This window comes from Leiobunum rupestre, chromosome 7 (assembly GCF_980474605.1).
Source record: "Leiobunum rupestre chromosome 7, qqLeiRupe1.1.hap1, whole genome shotgun sequence".
NCBI lineage: Eukaryota > Metazoa > Arthropoda > Arachnida > Opiliones > Sclerosomatidae > Leiobunum > Leiobunum rupestre.
In genome coordinates, this window is record NC_143390.1 from 27347042 (window position 1) to 27368091 (window position 21050).

The 21050-nt window shown below is 35.8% G+C and overlaps 7 protein-coding genes across 10 annotated transcripts in view; 4 read left to right on the forward strand and 3 right to left on the reverse strand.

Annotated features, from left to right (window-relative positions):
- LOC149935473 (synaptosomal-associated protein 25-like) overlaps positions 1-958 on the reverse strand; it is a 142610-nt gene extending 141652 nt beyond the window's left edge. For 2 of the 3 annotated variants that reach the window (XM_090180523.1, XM_090180524.1), the window contains exon 1: positions 750-957. The gene's annotated coding sequence lies outside the window, so the exon portion shown is untranslated. Of the gene's footprint in view, positions 1-749 lie in introns of all 3 variants that reach the window. The other variant, XM_090180525.1, reaches the window with a different exon arrangement.
- LOC149935475 (EARP and GARP complex-interacting protein 1) lies at positions 903-2770 on the forward strand. Its single transcript, XM_090180513.1, has 8 exons — positions 903-1177; positions 1242-1325; positions 1396-1531; positions 1597-1847; positions 1909-2045; positions 2113-2280; positions 2335-2493; positions 2556-2770. Exons 1-8 carry the CDS (start codon positions 1136-1138, stop codon positions 2722-2724), a joined length of 1146 nt encoding a protein of 381 aa, XP_090036639.1. The 5' UTR covers positions 903-1135; the 3' UTR covers positions 2725-2770.
- Gale (UDP-galactose 4'-epimerase) lies at positions 2722-5372 on the reverse strand. 2 transcript variants are annotated; one of them, XM_090180514.1, is made up of 9 exons: positions 5118-5365; positions 4798-4942; positions 4609-4727; positions 4431-4544; positions 4198-4377; positions 4021-4135; positions 3762-3919; positions 3503-3695; positions 2722-3441 (listed from the first exon to the last, which is right to left on the reverse strand). In XM_090180514.1, exons 2-9 carry the CDS (start codon positions 4919-4921, stop codon positions 3392-3394), a joined length of 1053 nt encoding a protein of 350 aa, XP_090036640.1. In that variant the 5' UTR covers positions 4922-4942; positions 5118-5365; the 3' UTR covers positions 2722-3391. The 2 variants fall into 2 exon arrangements, with proteins under 2 accessions (XP_090036640.1, XP_090036641.1); XM_090180515.1 differs by lacking the exon at positions 2722-3441 and having other exon boundaries at positions 3523-3682; positions 5118-5372.
- Positions 5295-11311, forward strand: LOC149935477 (tRNA (guanosine(18)-2'-O)-methyltransferase TARBP1). Its single transcript, XM_090180511.1, has 21 exons — positions 5295-5357; positions 5439-6685; positions 6756-6900; positions 6961-7096; positions 7155-7251; positions 7314-7883; positions 7955-8083; positions 8161-8324; positions 8383-8581; positions 8644-8805; positions 8871-9043; positions 9111-9182; positions 9252-9483; positions 9549-9701; positions 9774-10042; positions 10107-10188; positions 10245-10422; positions 10477-10677; positions 10746-10870; positions 10929-11065; positions 11129-11311. Exons 2-21 carry the CDS (start codon positions 5720-5722, stop codon positions 11277-11279), a joined length of 4341 nt encoding a protein of 1446 aa, XP_090036637.1. The 5' UTR covers positions 5295-5357; positions 5439-5719; the 3' UTR covers positions 11280-11311.
- Positions 10683-14763, reverse strand: l(2)dtl (WD40 domain-containing protein denticleless). Its single transcript, XM_090180512.1, has 14 exons — positions 14540-14763; positions 13995-14077; positions 13878-13920; positions 13698-13793; positions 13399-13578; positions 13259-13324; positions 13085-13194; positions 12941-13014; positions 12762-12871; positions 12587-12691; positions 12316-12518; positions 12140-12257; positions 11545-12080; positions 10683-11459 (listed from the first exon to the last, which is right to left on the reverse strand). Exons 1-14 carry the CDS (start codon positions 14601-14603, stop codon positions 11388-11390), a joined length of 1860 nt encoding a protein of 619 aa, XP_090036638.1. The 5' UTR covers positions 14604-14763; the 3' UTR covers positions 10683-11387.
- A 2996-nt stretch (positions 14764-17759) lies between these two features.
- Positions 17760-19900, forward strand: LOC149935479 (uncharacterized). Its single transcript, XM_090153585.1, has 4 exons — positions 17760-18204; positions 18426-18481; positions 18560-19350; positions 19897-19900. The coding sequence occupies exons 1-4, from the start codon at positions 17760-17762 to the stop codon at positions 19898-19900; spliced, it is 1296 nt and encodes a 431-aa protein (XP_090009711.1).
- Positions 19811-21050, forward strand: Ccs (Copper chaperone for superoxide dismutase). Its single transcript, XM_090180668.1, has 5 exons — positions 19811-19943; positions 20008-20209; positions 20275-20455; positions 20527-20587; positions 20657-21050. The coding sequence occupies exons 1-5, from the start codon at positions 19914-19916 to the stop codon at positions 20987-20989; spliced, it is 807 nt and encodes a 268-aa protein (XP_090036794.1). The 5' UTR covers positions 19811-19913; the 3' UTR covers positions 20990-21050.

Below are 21050 nucleotides of genomic sequence, written 5' to 3' on the forward strand. Positions count from 1 at the left end.
GATAAAGCTCCCTAATGAAAACAATGAAATTGGTCTGTACGGTAAATAGTTCTTGGCCTTCGAAAAAGACTTTGGCAGCATTCCAGTGATCTATCTAATAGCCTCGCTTTTTTCCACGCTCCGCAACACCCAAAATCCCTTCTTTAAAACAATTAGTGGCTACGAAACTACAGTGACTCTTTTAAAGTAAAGAGGGGTATTACATTGAAACGCCCATCTTCATTACAAAGTCCCCTCCATATCATTTGGGAATAAATTTTCCACTTGGTTAATTTTTCCATACACTTTGGCTTAGATAACCAACCAAAATATTTATGTAATTCTATTACTCTTCGTTCTGTTTACCCAGCTTCGTCGAGAAGAATTCCCAAATTATATTAAATTTAATTAGCGCCGTCCGCGATACAAACTCTTTTACCGCCGCCCCTCTTACAATGTTTACAGACCTAAAACAAGGACCCTGTTTCAATAAAAAAATAAACCATTTATTACAATCCCTATAACGATTCTAGCACATTTCTCCAATTTACGACATGCAGTGAACGACATATTTATAATTCTTTATCAATAAAATCGCCTTTATGAAACGCCTCCCGATATTCAAGCATGTTTCGGACGATTTTTGACATTTCCCCGATCGGTGATATCACTCGTGTTTTTAAAGCGGTTTCACCCCTTAAGCCTAGGCCCACGATTTAACGAAAAGTCAGAGCGTGATTGCGATCTCAAAGATATAAAAGTAATATTACCTTAAAACGCCAGCTTCACTGAAGTATTCCAAGGAAAGTGAAGTACGGTTTAAAATTAACTGGACCTCCTTATGCAACCGTGTTTTATATTAAAATAACCTGATAATAAAGTCGTACCGATTCGAAAAGGTACACGACTTCTCTCGTTAAGCCTTTCCACTCGCAACAGCGACGCCAAAATGAGTTGTTTCTTCTTTGACCGCAAGCTTTTCTGTAGCGCTTGAAACGTAACCTCAAGCTTTGAAAACTACTAGCCAATAACAATTTTGAATAATGATAAGATTCGTCTGCTACAACGTGACGTATTCAATTTGTGTACAAGAATTTCAGAAACTATCAACGCTATCATTAAAATATATAAATAGTAAATAAATTATAACGGAACAATGGAGGATGACGGACCGATCATTTATGGGCTAGAATTTCAAGTATGCAAAAATAATTATGTAAACAACCATTTTTTCTTCAAACGAAAACCTCTCATTTTAAAAGGCAAGAACATTGACTTCCCAGGCTGCAGAGACTGAAAACGTCAGTTTTCTGGTTGGAACACAGTCGTTAAAGTTTGAAAATCAGGTAAATACTATTGAAAATTCATTGAAAAAAAAACATGGTTTATCGAAAAAGACAATTGTACTTTCTGCAGGTTCATCAATTGCAATATGATGAAGAACATAATGTAATGTCAAAAAATGTTTTCTTACATTCTGCGGGGGAGCTTTGGCATATGAGTACTTCTCCTACAAATCCTGATCTTTTAGCAACATGCTACAATCATATAAGTTTGTATAACATAGTGCCAAAACCCAAATGCAATGAAACATTTACACAGTACACCATATAATAGCTCAAGACAGCAAATACGAAATGTCGTGTTCCATATGGAAAATTCCCAATACCCAGCTTGTTAATGATACTTCCCCAAGTGAAGATAATTCTTCTCTTCCTTCGTTGGAATTAATATGTAAATTAGAAACCAGAGAATATGGACAAGAAGTGAAGAGTGCTATATGGAATCCATCAGATGGGAAACAAATTGTGACTTTAGTAGATAATAACATTCTAATATGGGATATCAATGATAAAGGTTCAGCTACGGTAATACAAATATATTATAAGTGGGGTACAAGTTTCTTTAACGTTGAAATTATCTTAATAGCTAGTTAGTTCCTTAAACACTACAAATAAACTCAAATCCAAGTTTTTGGCATCCCGTTGGAATCCTCATCAAAATTGCACAATCATTGCAACGGCAGTTGATAGTTCCATTAAAGGCTGGGATCTACGAACGTCTCAGTGAATAATAATATTTTCATTATAATACTGAGAAAGTGCATTTACATGATGGCTTATGTTGTTATAGGCAAGTATGGAGCATAGAAAATGCCCATAGCCCTACAGTTAGGGAACTGGATTTCAACCCAAACAGACAGTATTACTTGGCAACATGTGGTGATGACTGCCAAGCAAAATTTTGGGATATAAGAAGTCCCCAAGTTCCTGTTCTAACCCTTTCTGATCATTCCCATTGGTATTATCTAATATAGCGTTATAAAAATATGCTTATAGCTAAAACCTATTTCAGGGTATGGAGCATTAGATACAATCACTTTCACGATCAACTAGTTCTGACATCAAGCAGTGATTCTAGAGTTATATTATCTAGAGTAGCGTCAATTTCCTCAGAACCATTTGGTCATTTAGTAGAAGATGATGAAAATCCCCCCGAAATTGAACAAGAAAAGTACATTAAACACAGTGCAGCTTCCAACATGTCCAAAACTTCAAGGTTACCTTTTTTTACAGAGCTGTGCAAAGGGACGGAGTGATAATGACTTATGAGGAGCATGAAGACAGCGTGTATGCAGTTGAGTGGTCAATGGCAGACCCTTGGCTATTCGCATCTCTAAGTTACGATGGTAGAATAGTAATTAACAAAGTACCCAGAACAGAGAAATATAGAATACTGCTATAAATGTAACCAAACAATTCCATAATTTTATTAAATCCAATTATCTTAATATCATTCTTTTCATATAAAACATAACTTAGAATAATAATTGATTCAATACATTTTCAAACAATGTTTGCATTTAAAGCAGGAGGGGGGGGGAGAGAAGTGTAATATTCAAAAGAAATATTTGGCATTCTAGTATTAGTTTAAAAACTACAATAAATGACTATACATTTTTAAAATTAAGCCAAGATAAAAAACTAAAACAATCTAAACAAGGTGGCTATATTTTTCTTAAGGTACTTTAGCCGTACCATTTTTGTTGTATATATAACTTGAAAAAATAGTTTTGTATTGAAAAAATTTTTACTAAACCCAATTTTAGGTTAAGAAAAAAAAGATTCTTGACCAATAATTTAGTAAAATATGGTGTAACAACGCCTAAAAATTAAAAATTCATTAATATGACTAGAACAAACATATGCCAAGTTTAGCTAAGAGCACAAAGAGCTGCCCTTTAACAGCTCGCAATCATTATTTTAAGTACCACATATTTAATTTAAAAAATATATTTTTCATTAGGAATTTGTTCCCTAAGGCACTTGCCAGGGGGGTTTGGTCAATAAATTATTTTGAAACTTAGGAATAACTCATGGAAGTATTATATTGACATTGACTATTATAGTTTTTAGACATATCCCATAGGATTTTGACTCTGCCATCTCCATGTATCCAGGCCTATTTTGATTCAACAATTTTGAAAACCTTTTAAGGATTAAATGCTTGTGCTCATACTTACACATATCTTTGAGTGATAATTCAGCCTTCCAGCCCAGTACTTTCTCAGCCAACGAGCAATCTGCGTACATCTGGTCTACATCGCCATCTCTTCGACCCACAATTTTATAAGAAATCTTAACACCGGTAGCTTCTTCAAAAGCTTTTATTACTTCTAAAACAGTATTTCCCTGACCTGTTCCTAAATTGAAAATCTAATTGAAGAAGGCATGTCTTAGAACTTGTCTTTTTAATTTTCAGTTTTTCACACTTTTTCTTACTTTAAACCCTGAAGCTGGATCTTGTACCATGTTATTTAACGCAGCTAGATGCCCTTTTGATAAGTCCATTACATGAATATAATCGCGCAATCCAGTTCCATCTTTACTGTTAAAATCATTTCCAAAAACTTGCAATTCTTTCCTTCGTCCAACAGCAACTTAAGGAATTAATTAATTTTTTTTTAAAAACATTTTGCTGTTAATAAAGAGTAATAACAATACTTATCGAAACTATTTTATCAATATGCATAGTAACTACCTTGGGAAATGAAGGGCATAAGATTGTTTGGAGTGCCTTGAGGGTTTTCTCCCATTTTTCCAGATGGGTGCGCACCCACTGGGTTGAAATAGCGTAACAGACACACTTTCCATCCCTAAGTTATGTTAAAATCAGTTAACAGCTAATTTTTTTCCTCATTCTCCAAATTAGATATACCTTCTCAGATTTTGTTAAGTCTTTCAAAATTTCCTCTATGAAGTATTTTGTACGACCATAAGGATTTGTTACATCTGTTCCTGTGGGATGGTTTTCATCAATAGGAAGATAATGTGGTTTGCCATAAACCGTGGCTGAACTTGAGAAAATGAAGTTTTTGACGCCTTCTTTTCTCATTACCTAAATGTTTTTAATTTAACACTTTCATCAATTAAAAAAAGTTATATTAATACCTCTAAGAGATTAACAGTCCCTCCAACATTATTTTTATAGTAATCCAATGGTATTTTCATGGACTCTCCTACTGCTTTCAAAGCAGCAAAGTGTATTACATAGTCTATTTTGTGCTAAAATAGAAACCCCATATAGAACTACCCTTCACATTAGTTTATATCCAAAAAAGATACGAACCTTTTGAAATATTGCTTCTATATCTTCTTTATTAATCAAATCTGCTTGATAAAACTTCAGTGTTTTGTGAGTTAATTCTTCCACAACTAGTAAACTTTTCGGTTTTCCACCTTCTTTACCTAAAACATAAATTTAATTTTATAATTAAAGCTCGATATACAACTAAATTGAAACTAAGACAAAATTTACCAGGTGTGGCATTTACAAAATTATCTACAGCAATTACATCGTAGCCAGAATTAAGTAATTCAACAATGCAGTGAGATCCTACATAACCAGCACCACCAGTTACGAATATAGTCTTCGACGACATTTTGAGAAAGTTCTGAGCTTTCTAAATGAGAAGAGACAAAATGATCTTTAATTTGTTTACAAAAACCTTCCAAATTCATGATGTAAAATTTGGGATAAATTAAGTATTGCATGGAAGCTATATAAAGTACCACTGAAGGTAGAGGTCAAAGGTCAACTAAATAGGATAGTCAAAGGAGGCGCATAAGTTAACTTACTGAACAAGTCCTAACCTTGAGGTTGTCTGTCCTCCTTTTCCACGTTATCCAAATGTACTGATGTAACGGTCTTTCATATCAAAACGCGTATACATCAGGTTCATAGTACTCTTCTACCTCTACCCTATTCATTATCCGTCAAACTGTTCCCTTAAATACAAATTGACTACACAATAAGATTCGAATGTTGTCATCGCGACTCCTTTGAAGATATCTCCGTCTGCTCAAGGTCACTTGTCAGTAAGTGTTCGACTGGGCAGCCTAGTAGCAGGAGTGGTGGTGTTTAATTTCAATAAATACAGTTCAAAATGACTTTGGCAGACCGATATCCCCATGAAATAAGAACACTTTGTTATACTATTCTGGAAAATTTGACAGAAAAAATTAATGACAATATATGGGAAATTCACCCACAAGATCTTGATTTTATAAAAGACCTTCTAACCACAAAATCCGAAAGCATTGAACTTGAATTAGATTTAAAGATATTGTCATTTTGTGAACTAGCTCTGCAAGCGAGACTGAATTTTGAGATTGATAATCAAAATATTGACTTAAATTCTTCAAGTTTTCAATTGTTCAGTCCCATATGTGACATTTTTATGTTAGTTCTCGAAAAACTTCATATCTCAGACTTCGAAAAGGAATTACACACAGATGAAACATTGAAAGAATGTGAATTAAATATACTTCTCATTTGGGAGAAGGTTAAAATCTTGGATGAGCAGAAAATACCCACTAACTTACAACACTATCTATACTTTTTTAAGTCATTATTAGAATTGTGCCAAAGAATTTCGCAACCATCTATGGGCCAATCTTTAGAAAATTTGACGTTTGAAATAATTAATAGAGGAGAACCTACTAGCATTGTTTTTATTCTAATTCATATCTTCCCCCTTTTACGGAAAAATCCCACCATATGCGAAAGAACTTGGGAACACATTTCTAATTTATTTCAAAAGGATAAAAATTTAGAAGCTATCGAAAAACATTCATCAGCCATAACTATATTATGCTGTTTATGTGATTACCACTTTTCTACAAGCCAATCAAAAGATATTCATGTAAAATGCAACTTCAAATTGCATCACGAAGTGCTTTTTTGGGAAGCTTTACACCTTGGATTTTTGAGCAAAAACCATACAACAAGGAAACGAGCCATGTACATCATGAAAAGAGTTATAGAAGTTTGTACGCATGAAAGGGAGTCATTTGCTGTAAAATGTCCAGAAACTGCGAAACATTTTATGTTTTATTGGGATGCAAATCTTACCGAAGCCATGGTTAAATTGTGGAATGATTTTTTGATCATGTTAGAAGTTCTTGAGGAAAAACAGGGTCACGTAATTAAACCAATTCTCCATAAACTGGATAATTGGTTGCATCACTCTGAAGAAACCAAAAATACTTCATTTGACTTTTTAACACACCCTAATTGGCTTTGGATTATTTGTCAAAGACTCTTAAACCATGAAAATAATTTCACAACACGTTGGGTTATTAATTGGCTCTTAAATAAGAACTTTGAATTAGAGGATGGCTTTTTTCACGATAGTTTAATATGTGTAAGTTTTCCATTCTTGTCTACTGAAAGCGTTTTCTGGCTGCTGAATACCGATTTTTTTTCCCTTATAGTTTACATCTTTCTATTTACTGCCAGCTTTAAATGACACATCACGATTTATAAGGGAACAAGACGAAGAAAACAAGGGATGCCTTAAAATTGGTGAACAACTTGTTATTTTTATGAATAAACTGTTTGGTGCTGAAGAAATAAATGGTAATATTCCATACCCTTAACTGTAAGACACCTAATTCATGTAGAATGTTCTTTCCACAGTACAACTATTTGGCCAATTTATCAACCAGCTTAGTCAAATAGCATGGGGTAGTGTTCCTCTTTTCTACGTAATTAACGCTCTGTGTGCATTAAGAGAGAAACCATTAATTGGGTTAACTTGTCTCAAACCGCTTAAGTAACAGCTATTGATTTTATTTCTAACACTATAGATTCTTATGCCCTAATATTTTCAGAGATTTGATGACCAAAGTATTACGCTCTCAAGAACCACTTTTAAGGGGTGCTATTCAATGCAAAATACTTCAATTGACATTTCATCTTATGAATTCAGTAATATTTCTATTATTTTATCCCCATATTGTGACTACTTCATTCAATGTCTATTTTTACAGAAAGAAATTACTTACACTGAGCTCTCCCATCTTTTGGCTGTATTTAAACAATGTGAAAGCTTCAAAAGAGGTACTGTATCTTGGCGCGATACAGTTCTTTGGTTGCAGAATCACTTTTTAAAAAGCTCATCTAACATCAATGATATGCTGACTGTAAATCAAGCTCTTGAGTTCTGTAAAAATGAAGTGGAACATTTGTATCAAAATGATATTCCTGAAGAGAATGATTTAGAGAGCAATACGCCATTAATTGTGGATAAACTGGAATGCAATAGATTAGCACGAATGATAGTATTAATTGGAGATGCAACGTTTGCAAGCAATTTTTGCTGGAGAGAAATATTTGTGGAAACAACAGAAATTATGATAACAGCCCATTCTAGAGCTTATATGTCTGGTTGGAAGTTTGACAAAGCTATGCAATTTTTAAGCTCAATTTTACAAGAGGGTAAGCCCTACAACACTTCTGAAGGTCTCAAGAAATCTGTGATTTGTCAAGCTATACTTAGGTTAATTGATGGAGTTGAGGATATACTGGGTTACTTAGCTACAAAAGTCATCAACTCCAAAGTCTGTATTTATTTTATCAAATACACTGTTTGGAAAATGGAACCAAAACAATTATTTATTACAATCAACAGAATTTGGAGGAACTAAACTTGTACATAAATACAATAACGTTGCTCTTAAAGCAAGATGAACTATACTCTTCTATACCAACATTTATATCGAGGCTTAGCCATATAATTAGACCAATCTTGCAGAATAAGGTAAACTAGAAGTATAATAATTTACGAATGATTTTTTATGCTTGCTTATGTTTTCTAACAATTTTTTTTTTAAATAGTTATCAATTCCATATACTTTTTGTGCCTGGCGTTGTCTTTCACTATGTTGCACTCTCACAGCGGACTGTCCTCAGGAATTGGGAGCAAACATAATTGGCCTGATATCAAGTATCCTCCAAACCGATTCCATTGTCGAGCTCATTTCCAAACCGAAACAACTCTGGTATGCATTTAAGTGAATAAGCATAATTATAAAACTCATCACTTTGGTATCAAATCAGCAAGTCACCTGTAGAAAAACAGTTAGCGACAACTGCGTTAAATAGTGCTTGGTGCTGTATTCATTGGTTCTTAACAAACCAAAAGGTGGATGCCAAAATGGCGCTTCATTTGGCACATTTGTCATTAGAAAGTTTGGAAACAGGATCTCATGATGTTTTGATTCCAGTATTAAAATCTCACAAAGACCTCCTGATTATGGTAGATATTGTGACTGAAATTCTAATTCTTTCACAACTTTCATTATATACTTACATTTTTAGATCAAAAGCAAAACAGTTGTTTTGGACTGTTTGAAAATGAGCTGGAGAACATGTTTGGAAGTCAAGAAGAATGAACTTTTCCGGCCAGCATTGAAATTTTTTATTTCAGCTTCCTACAACCCAATATTAATGGCCCAACACACCGAATATCTGCAAATCAAAGTACTGTTGCTAATAATCAGTTAGATAGTCATTACTATATTTAAACTTACAAAATGTTTTAACAGGCTCAAGAATTTCACACCATTGGAGAAGGAGTCAGTGGTATTTTTAACATGTTAGTGGAACACTGCCTTAGAATGTGGATGGAAGGTGACTTGATTCACCAAGAAATTGCTAATTATTTGCAAATGATGCAAGATGCTGTAATTTTTGGTTCCGTTCATAGGAAGGACCAAAGGTTGCGTAATGAAATTACATTTTGCGCAAGTGGTCTTTTTTACATTTTCTTTCTTACAACACTATAGGGCAGTTTCTGATTTATCAAAGTACATTGCTTCGTTAGAGGATAAGATATCAACTAATGTTTTAGTTAAAAGGTTGTAAAACATACCTGAATTTTTCGATATATGTAGTGATATAAGTAAGTTCATATTTTGTTTTTCTAGCGATCACTTATCAGATCCTGAAACGAGGTGTTTAGGAATGGCTTTTATTTTGCATTTGTCTAAAAGCAACCCTGAGCATGTCCAAATTGCGTGTCATATAGCTAAAGAGTTGATTATAAAAGAAAATGAGGTTACAGCAGAAAGAAAAAGACATTTTGGAAATTCGTATATTCATAGGGTGAAAAACCGTGCTTGGCAAGCTATTCTCTTGTTGGAACATCTACTCTTAGAAGTATTACATAATAAGACTTTAATAGCAAATGTTCATGGTTATATTCCCTGTTTTTTCCATTGCAGGAAGACAAACGTAAAATCTTAGATGTAATATATGAAACATTAGCTGAGGAATCTCAGCAACCATCCGTTAGGTATTTACAAGAGTGGTTTGTCACAAAGTGTTTACACTCTCACCCTAATTTACTGCCAGAATTCATTAAGGCCATGAATAAGGTACGTATATTAATGGCAGTTTTATATGATCAGGAATTATGGTATACTAATTTCGAAGCAACTTCATTTCAGTCTGCCCACAAAAGGGTGGGGTGCATCGCTTCTTTCCTAGCAATAATAGTTCAATTAACCAAAGGATTAAAGAAAACTGACGAAGCCAAGATAAGAGAGTTTACTAGCATTACTTTGCCATGGTGCATGGGCCAACATTTTACAACCAGGATATATGCTCATGTAGCTTTTAGTAAAATTTGGGGGAAAGCTGAAGAATTGAAATTAGAATCATTTTTAAAGGAATTTAAAAATATTAATGATGCTCTTGTTGTCTGCCATGAAAATGGGTAACTCACAAAAATTATATATATGGTATACAATAGCTGTTAAAACTATTTATTCCATATAAAGCAATGTCTCGAGAAACGTAAGCCAAATGTTGCAAGATTTCTACTTCAAAGTATTCAATCCCGAGTCAGATTTTTGCTTGGAGGTAAGTTTGGCTTATTTTTTACTTAAAGCAATTTTAACTTTGATAATTCCTTTTAGACCATATTTTACATATTGCCAAAATTAACGAGGCTTTCATGTGATGAATGGATTGAACCCGATTTAATTGCCAAAAGCATGGTTAAGCTCAAATTGACTCAGAATATAATACCAATATTTAGTCAAAATAAGGAACTCAAAACTTTGGATCCAGGGGCATGGGTTACAAAATCTAATGGTAGGCAAGCCTATATCAAAGTTAAAATTTGTAAATTATGTGATTCCATTCTAGCATCAAACTTTGCGCAATCTAATGATGTCAGCGAGGGTGGAACAAATTTTCAAAAGAAAATCACACCCTGGAAACAAATGATCCCTGATCTAAGTTATGAGGAAAATGATTTCACTATGGGTTTATCAGGGAAAAGAAAGTTTAATTCAGAGGGTTTAATTGTTGTTGCTAGTTTGATTGACAAAGCTCCAAATCTGGGAGGTTTGTTTAAAAAATTTATTTCTCTAACATTTTATACAAAATAAAACAGTTATGTTACTATGCCAAAGGGTTGTGCCGAACTTGTGAGGTATTTGGAGTGTCCGAATATGTTATAGGAAATTTACGATTTGCGGAAGATAGACAATTTCAAAATTTGAGTGTTACAGCAGAGAAATGGATACCAATCAAAGAGGTACTAGTAGAATATTAAAATTATTTCTCTAGAAGTTAAAATTCAAGTAACATTTCAGGTTAAGCCGTATCAAATGAATTCCTATTTGTTGGAAATGAAGCAAAAAGGCTATGTCTTAATCGGAGTTGAACAAACAGCCAATAGTAAAGTTTTGACAAACTATAACATTCCCAAAAAATCATTGTTGTTATTAGGGTAAATTTTAACTTTTGAGTTAAGAAATTTAGAACATTTCAGAGCAAATATAATATATTACAGCAATGAGAAGGAAGGTTTACCAGTGGAACTGATTCATCTTTTAGACGAATGTGTAGAAATACCTCAACAAGGGGTCATAAGATCCTTAAATGTTCATGTGAGTGGTGCTATTCTAATTTGGGAATATGCCCGTCAACATATCACAAGTTAAAATTTTTGTCTATTGTGTTTAAAAAAATAAAAGGTTTTAAAATTTCATATTTCAAGCAGAGAAATTTTAAAAATTTAAGTAGATTAGGAATTTAAAACATTGGCTTAGCTACACATTTTTAGACGTTGGAATAACGGTAAAAAAGTGCTTAATGCTGTATGATGGTTTCTTAGATGAATTCTAAAATTAAAAATGCCGTAATAAGCAACTTCATTACACAACCAAAATATTATAACTGGTAAAAAACGATAAAATTTATACTTACACATGACTTTTGACATCTTTTTAAAGATTTCTTTGGTGATTGAGCTTTTTTAATTGGAGACTTTCGAGGCGTACGCACTTCCAAAGTGTTTTGTTGTGAAGCACTTTCTTTAACATTTTCCTTGACATTTAACAGCGAACTTGTTGATGGTACATCTTCTTTGGAAGTCACTTCTAAAACCAATGTTCTGCGTATTCCTTTACTGTTGGCAGCTAACAGTTTTTGTTCCTCTAAGACGCGTTTCTTCATTGACATAAAACTTTCCATACTAGGGGAGTTCACGTTATTTTTCAAACTTAAATCGCACAAGGCCATTCTGCTCTGAGTTTTCACAGGTGTTTCTGTATTTGATGGAGTTGTTGGTGGAGTTGGTTCATTTTGTCTGTTACTTCTCGCAGAAGTTGGAGTAAACCATTGAGTGAGTGCTGGAGAGTTTAATTTTGACTTGGAACTTGGTGTAATGGGGGACATTAAAACACTAGGGATAATCCGCTCAACGGTTGATTGTTTTTCATTTTTTCGTGGGCAAGTGATATCTACAAAAAATAGTTCTTAAAATCGAATAGAAATTATTCCAAAATACTGCCTAAATTACCATTAGGGTCAATAGTTTCAGCTTTTCCAACAATTGGGTTCAAGTCAGATTGAGATAAGCCATTTCTGAAACTCAGACTCCAATTTAATACTTTATCATCATCGGAACAAGTTATTATCTGAGAAGACAAAGTATCGTTAAGCCCTTAACATTTTTGAATTTATATTATTTTATACTTTGGTTAAGTCTGTAGGACACCAGGCTACAGCAGTCACTTCAGCGTCATGACCAGTCAACCTTAAAAGAGGCGCTCCAGGATTGGATAACTTCCAAATATAAGCGTAACTGTCACTAGACCCGCTCAGAATGTATTTTCCATCATTACTGATGTCCATTTTAACAAAAAAGGATCCCACCTTATGCCCATAGTAGGTGGACACTATATAAAACCTTGCATTAGACAAGTTGATAAAAATTAAGAGTAAATCGCATATAATGCAATCTTACCCAGTTTTGGCATTTTATTGCTGCACGAGTATTGATATATAACACCATCAGTACAATTTCCAAAAAAAGAGGTTTTCTCAGGATGTAATACAAGACTAGTATAACCTATGTTACGCAAAATTTAAGTGAGTTTTAATTAGGTAGAATTCAAGCTAGAAGATAAAACAAATGTCACCATGAGATCTAACACAACTTCCTGGATAATCTAGCTCAATCGGGGCCAATGGGGTTTTTTCCAAATTTTTCTGGCATGAAAGAAACCTCATGTCCCAGCCCTTTATTTTCCTGCAAAAAGGATTTCGGATTGTAAATTGCAGATGTTATTTAGATAAATAAAGCCACAAGGTAATTTACCTATCTGAAGACCCACTGGATAGTAGTATGTTTTCATCTTGAAACTGTACACACGTAATACTATTTAGCGGATTCTGAAAGTAATTTTGGTTTATTATCAACTCGTACCAATTGTTGATATGTGGATTTAAAAAGTTGAATTACATTAACTCTCGGTGTTCGAGAAAACCTTCTTCGTTTCTGTTTTGGTGTTCCTTGGGCCAATGTGCCATCATGGGCATCTCCAATGAAATATTTGGGATTACAAGTCAAACCTGTAAAATTCAAATAGTATATATGATTTTTAAACACTAGGAGAAGCGAATTTTTAAAACTTACCCTCTGCAAAGCACCTGACATCCCAGAACATAATATTACCATCCCTCGCACCACTGGCAAAAATACCTTGCAAATGAAAAGATATTGCTCATTGCATTGCAATCACTTTAGAACTGGTGCAATTGAAAATAATATCTTACTGGGATTTGAGGGAGAAACTGATAATGTTTTTAGAGAACAGCCATGTCCCTTACAAACTGCAACCGGCTTACGAGATATCACATCCCACAAAACAGCAGTTTTATCACCCGATGCAGTGATAAGCCTGTCATGACCAACCCAACATAGGTCAAATACGGCATTGTCATGCGCAATCCATTCTACAGAATATTTATTTAGTTATTGAGAAAGGTTTAGAAAATATCAATTAATCAAATAATTACGGCTTTATTTAGTTAATAAGAAGGGTTTAGAAAATATCAATTATTCAAATAATTACGGCTGAGAAGGCTTTTCTTTAATGGTTTGTCAGAGTCGAGCAACAGTACTTTCCCTTCTTCACTGGCCAAAGAATAAATATTTTGATATCCTGATTCTATTTTCGATAATAATAATTTGATCATGAATTTCTGTGTTCTGACAAAGTATTGTAAGCAATTTCACAACCAATATTACTAACCTGGACAAAATCTGCTCTGAAACGGAGGAACTGCGGATGATGCCTAGTGTTTAAAAAAAAAAACCCATTTCCTCATAAGAAACTTAGTTTAAAATAGTACACAAATAAATATCATACCTGTTGGCCTGGTATTAAAAACACATCCTCCAAATTACATTGTAGACGTTTCAGAATAAAACTTATATCATCACTGATATAACCTAAATCAATACAAAGAGAATGCAAGTCTTAACCCAAGATGAATAACTAAATTAGACAAAAGACAATGTATTTTACAAAAGCAAATTTTACACTCAGAGCAACTAGACCAGTTTCCAGTTTAAATGATGTAAATTTTCTTTCAAATCAATAACGTTATAACATAAGTGTATAATATTGTTACAATATTGAACAATATTATAGACTTATGGTTATAATAATAAGAATGAGTTATGTTTGACAAATTTAAATTTAGTATCAAGTTGGATTTAGGTATTTTTTGTTAGTCTTAAAGTAAATTTATTCGACTTAATTATTTTTGGGTAAACTTGAAATTCTATAATTCACATAAATTAAGGCTATTTCATCATTAAGTTTTATATTTTTTAATACAACTCTTCTGATTGTGAAGTTTCAACTTCAAGTAATAAAAGCACAATAAATCCAAGGCTTAATAATATTACCATTTTGTTTGAATGCTTTTGGCTTTCCAAGTTCTTGTAAATTTAAATAAGAGGTAAAACTCATGACTAAATGGAATTTTAAATTGAAATGCAAAACTTCTTTGAAATATTTTAGTTATGTCTTAAAAATTACAAGGCCATTATTATATCGGAATAGGTAGCAAAACTCCCGCGAAACTTTCGCGCCTTAAATAATCAAAGTTTTGACTGCAGATGAAAGAAAAATGCACCCTTTCCACCATAGAGATAGAAAAGAAAAAGAGGCTGAGGCACTATTGGTGTATCTGGCGAAGTTGACCGCGAAGGCCGACCCCCTTTTCGCCGATGTAGGAAGTCCGAAGCCATGAGATGGGCAGATGGAAAGAGCGCGTGATTTGAAGTTGAGTGATACGTTGCTTGCTCCCTAATTTTCTTCGTTTTAGTGTTATTTAGTGAGATTTTTGTAATTTCTTTGTTGAGGGCGTTTCCTGATACGTCCCTTTTTCTTTTACTCTCAACAAAAAGGTGTTGCTTTTGGTCTTAAAAAAGTTTTCGATAGTTCTGTTAGTTAGGCTTAGCGGATTGCCGCTGTAGCGAAGGAAGAGCGGCCCGTGCCAAAAGCACGGGCTAAGAGGCACCATCCTACAGTGGTAGGGTATTAGGCTTAGTCTTAGGTTGTTGTTGTTTTTAAACCTCGCAAATAAAGGGCGAAAATGGATTCGAGTGAAGCGGACGTGACTAATGAGGACTTGTGCTATCTCTGCAAAGAGGAATATGCTCCTAAAAATAAAGGCACGGGGAAACCAAAGACATGGATTGATTGTAGGCTTTGTAAGCAGTGGTTTCATGTGGAATGTGAGGAGCTGCGCATAGGGGATCCCCGTCGGCTAAAGGATATGTGGGAATGCAGTAACTGTGTCAAGAAGGATTGCTCGATATCTAGTCAAGGGCCCTTGGTGACTATTCGAACGGTGGCAACCCGTTCCCTAAGTCAAAGTCTAGTGAAGGATCAATTGCAAGAGCTACCATATGCGTGTCACTCCGGGATTGTGGTTGGAACTAGCGGTGATCTGATTTTGGGTGGAGCTAAAGATACTCTTGCTCTGGGGGCTATGTTCTCTAGTCTGGAATCTTTGATTGTCTCAAAGTTTTCCATCATGGAAGAGCGGTTGACGGATGTACAATCTACCTTTTTGTGTGAGCTGGATAGACGTGATTTGGTTAAAAGAGAACGTTTCGAAACCATGGAAAAACGACAGACTGACCAGGAGGACTATATCAGCAGTCTAAAATTACAGGTGGAAGCTGTTGCAATTACAATGCAGGAACGTGTAAAAGAATCCAAAGCAATGCGTGACTCGATTTCGGATCTCTTGTGACAAGTTGAGACGCTAAAGGGTCCGACTATGAAATTTGAAGACTCTGACACTGCTCTTGTTCTTAAGGGAAGTGATGTTGTGGATGATCTAGCTACTAATTAAGTGGCCTTTGGTGTGGCATTTGATGATCTGGACTCACCTAGTGGAGCCGAAAATTGGCTTCGGAAAAATTTGGTGATTGATGAAACTGTTCATTTCAGTGTCAAATCGTGTCAACGCTTTGGTAGAAGAGGGGATAAAAAAGACAAACCGGTGTTGATCTGCTTGGACAGTGCTGAAAGTAGAAAGTCCATACTTCTTGTTGCCAATAGGTTGAGAAACCATCAAGTACCGGAGTATAGTCGCGTTAGACTAGCGCCCGATCGCTCTAGGGAGGAAAGAACGTTCTCCGAATTTCAGAGCTGGCGAAAAAACCGTTTCCATACTAAAAGGGCTGTCGGCAACCTCAAGGGTGGTGATGGAAAAAAACTTGACTCCTGGCCTGCCTTTCGGGGAATCAGGTTTAGGAATTCACGAGACCCCGTTTTCCAATGTGGGATGCCGTTTGTCTAGACACGCAGGGGAATTAGTAAAAAATATAGACGTGTCCGATCTCTTTTGACAAATAATGTAAATAGTTCTTTAAAATTTGGTTTTCTTAATATGCAGGGTGCTTCCTTGCAAAATTGGTTGGAAATCGATTCAATTTTTAGTAACAAACAATTAAATTTTTTGTGCCTTTCTGAGACTCATTTGCTGGAGGGGAACCTTCCTCCTCCATTTAAGGGTTTCACATGGTTCGGTTTGAATCGTAAGGGTCGTGAGAAGAAAGGTGGAGGGTTGGGAGTTCTGTGCCGAGCTAGTGAATCGTGTAAACTTATTAAGTCTTGTTCAGAGCATATTTGGTTTATATTGTGCTACAGGTAAATGTAGTGGAGTTTACAATCGTAAACTCTACGACTGTTTAGCTAAGAATATTGAGGAATTTCGGGCTAATGGTGTTCTTAGTTTTTGCATCGGTGGAGATATGAATCTTACTGAATTTGATGGTTCGGATTGCTATAACGGTAAACCTTTGAGACTATTTGCAGAAGAACAAAGTTTTACCATAGGGAATTTGTTAGACAATTGTGTTTGTCACACTACTAGAAGTAGTAGGAACAGTAAGTCTACCATAGACTACGTTCTCTTTAGTACTAACGTTGTCGATAATGTTATGTCGATGGAATTTACCGAATCTGGATCAGATAGCCTTGGTAGTGACCATAACTTGGTTTCCGTTTCACTTCGGCCTAGTTCCAGTTTAAAAGCAAACGACGACCAACCAAAATCTGCTTCAGTTCCTGACGGTGAACCAGTGAAGACATTCTTAGAATTCGATAACGAGACAACTCTAAAGGCTTACAGCGACGAAATGGAAAAGTGGGTGTCTACGCTAACTGCTCAACCTTCGTATGGTGATTTTGTGGTGGCTATGGAAGCATCAGGCGGAAAAACTTAGTAGAAAACTCACCTAGTGTCATTCTGAAGAAAGGTATTGTGCCAAAGAAATGGTGGGATTTAGAAATTGCTGATGCCGTTCGTGCCAGGAAAAGAGCGTGTAAGGATCATAGACAGGCGAAATCTCAGGGCTGCACGGTGGAAGTGGTGCTTGCAAAGTGGGTCTATTATCTACGGAAGAAAACTGAAGCTAAAGAATTGATAAGAAAAAAGATCCAACTTGTTAATAAACGTATTGAGAATGATATTATCAAGGCTGGCAAAGCGCAGGGGAAAAGTTCTGGAAGTACATTTCTAAAATGCGACGTTTATCCTCCCAATCTGCTTCTGGATTAAAGGGTTTTCGGTCTAAGTCTGGTATTCTTCTGTATGAAAAATCCGTCATGCAAGCCCGAATTCAAGAATATATAGCTGACATGGAGGCAACGCTATTGAGTCGTCCTACTGTAACATATAGCCAAGCACACTCCGTGGTGCAAGTTCCAACTGTAACTCCAACCGAACGCCTCAATGAACCCTTCCTACTACCAGAGTTTTTAGCCGTTATTAAAAAATTAAAACGGGGTAAAGCAGCTGGGATGGATGACCTCCACGGGGAACTAGTTCTGGCTCTTGGTTCTTCAGCTCTTCAATGTCTGTTTTCCATCTATAATGAAATCCGAAAGTCTGGCGATATTCCTGGTAGTTGGAAGGAGTGTCGAGTCAGCTTGATTCACAAGCCCGAAGATGATTTGGATTCCTATAGGCCGATAGCCGTTACTTCTATTATGTATAAGGTGTACGCAATTTTGTGGAAAGAAGGTCTTGCTATTTATATGGAGTTGAATGGTTTTTAAACGAGGCGCAATATGGGTTTCGACATGGTCGACGAATTGCCGATAATTTGTTCGTGTTAACACAACTTATTGAACTTTACCAACTAAAGAAGCGCCCACTTTATTGTGGTTTCTTGGCCTATGATAGTGTTAGGTTACCCCAACTTTGGATGGCCTTGAAGAACATGAGAGTTGATTCTGCCAAAATAGACAGCATTTAGCGCTTGTATGCAGGAAGCAGTTGTGTCTATAAAGCGCAAGGAGTTACCACCGCTCCTATGAAGACTTCTGTCGGTCTTCGTCAGGGTTGCCCGTTGTCCCCCCTACTGTTTGTTATTTACATAAATTGATTGGCTGATCGCCTGGAGTGGTCCTCTCATGGTGCTTTTGTGAACGGAGAATCTGGACGTCGATTGAGTTGCTTGCTCTTCGCGGACGATTTTCTCTTATTGGCGGATTCAGCGGGAGGCCTTCAGGAGTTGTTGAATACTTGCACCTCTTTTGCGGAAGAGTGTGGATTGCGCTTTGGGAGTGATAAGTCTAAAGTTTTGATCTTTGGTTCAGAGGGTGGAAGCGATACGTTCACTTTGCATAGAGCTAAAATTGAGGTCGCTACAGAGTACACGTACCTTGGAATTATTTTTTATTCAAATGGAAATGTTTATTCGGAAGCCTACGAACTGAAGTTGGTGTCTAAGGCGACGAGTCTCCGATGGGCAGTGAAGAATTTGGTGAAAAATTCGTACAACTACTCTGTCGGGCGCACTTTGTGGAAGTCGGTGGCGGTTCCCGCCCTTACGTATGCAAATGAGGTTATGGCACTCTCGAAAGCTTCCATTGCAGCGCTGGACTATGCTCAAAGAGAAGCCGGTAGGAGTGCTTTGTTTGCGGGTCCCTGTACTCCGAATGCTGCTATCAAGGGGGAGCTTGGTTGGAGCACTATGCGTGAGCGTGAGGCGGTCAGCAAATTGAAGTACTTGGGTCGGCTGATGTTGATGCCAAGCCACATGTTTCCTGGTATCGTGTTTCGGGCCTTGCGACAAGAAAATGTTAGAACAGGTTTTTTTCGGAGGCTAGAGCATCTTGACAAAATTTACGGTATTGGCACTAAAAGGAGTGAGGCTACGAACGAACATCAATGGGCCAGTATTGTAACAAGGTACGTGCTGGAATCTGCAAGCAAACTCTGGAAAGCTGAAATAAGAGAGAAGCGGGTTTTATTACTGATGTACAATTCTGGGTTGGGTTTTTGGTATTTCCTGGATTATATTCGATGCTGGTTTTGTGTATGTAATTTTTAATAATTTTCGACTGTGCTCCTCGTTTGTGAGTTTTTAACAAATAAGAATACCGCCGTCTGCTCCCAAATGATGAAAAAACTTTATCATTCTACCCGTGGCGCCGTCTATTTCTCAATGGTTCGTTCAAAAAAGACGCGTTTTCCGGCAAAAATATATATATTTTTTTAAATAATGGATGGCGCCACGGATCATATGATAACGTTTTCTCGTCATTTTAGAGGAGACGACACATTCGTAATTTTCAAAAACTTGTTTCGCGGGGAGCAGATTTGATTGGATCTCTAGATTAATATTCCCAACTCAATGGTCGTGCCCAATCTTCAGGAACCTGGCTAGAGAAATTCAAGGTCGTCATTGCGCAATATGTTTGTATTTATCGACATCCTTATTGGTGTTTCATCTAGGTAATTTCCATAGGAAAATGTCTTCTAAAAGTGAACTGACTTCGAAGGTATAAAATATTTAAGCTTCTAAGACATTTTTCCGATTGTAATTAAGTACTCACTTGTATTTAGTTGGAGTTTGATGTTGAAATGACATGTCAATCATGTGCAAATTCTATAAGCCAGTCACTCACTAATATTGGCATAAAAGACGCCGAAATTGATGTAAAAAATCAAAAAGTTATTGTAAATTCACAACTTCCAATCACAGACGTGCTTAATGCCATAGAAAACACTGGGAAAAGAGCAGTACTCAAAGGATATGGAACTGCGGGTAACCCTACGACCAACAACTTCCCAAGGATAGAAGAAAACATTAATTGACTATTTTGATTGTAGAATCTTCAACACTTGGCAATGCTGTAGCTGAAATCAGTGGCCATGGAGTTATTGGAGTAGTTAGATTTATACAAGGGAACGAAAGTCTCTGTTTAATAGATGGGACAATTGATGGCTTAACCGCAGGCCATCATGGTCTGCATGTGCATGAGTTTGGAGATTTGTCTCAAGGCTGTGGTGGGTGGGTTTTTTTAATTGAATGTTTGTTGTACCAGTCTTTAAATTTTCTGGTTAAATTGGTTTTCTGTCAAGGTTGGGGAGTCATTACAATCCTAATAATACGCTTCATGGTGGGCCTAATGATACCAACAGGGTAATGTAATTTTACTATTTAAGATTTATTAGCAAATTTTTATAATTCCATTTTATTTGTGGTTAACAGCACGTAGGAGATTTGGGCAATATTACTGCCAATGAAAATGGCAGAGCAACATTCCGTTTTGAAAATGATGCTGTGAAAGTATGGGACATAATTGGACGTAGTTTGTCAGTATCTAGCCAGGAGGATGATTATGGCAAAACTAATAATAGCTCTTCAAAAATTGATGGAAACTCTGGAAAAAGCTTAGCCTGCGCTATCATAGCAAGATCTGCGGGATTATTCCAAAATCCAAAGAAAATATGTGCCTGTGATGGTGTCAGCCTTTGGGATGAACGGGATAATCCTATAGCTGGTGAAAGTCGAGGAAAAATGAAAGCTAAATCCTCAATTTAAAGAAGTTCTTCCTTATGTATATGTTAAATTACATTATTGTTATTAAAATTTTTAAAATGTT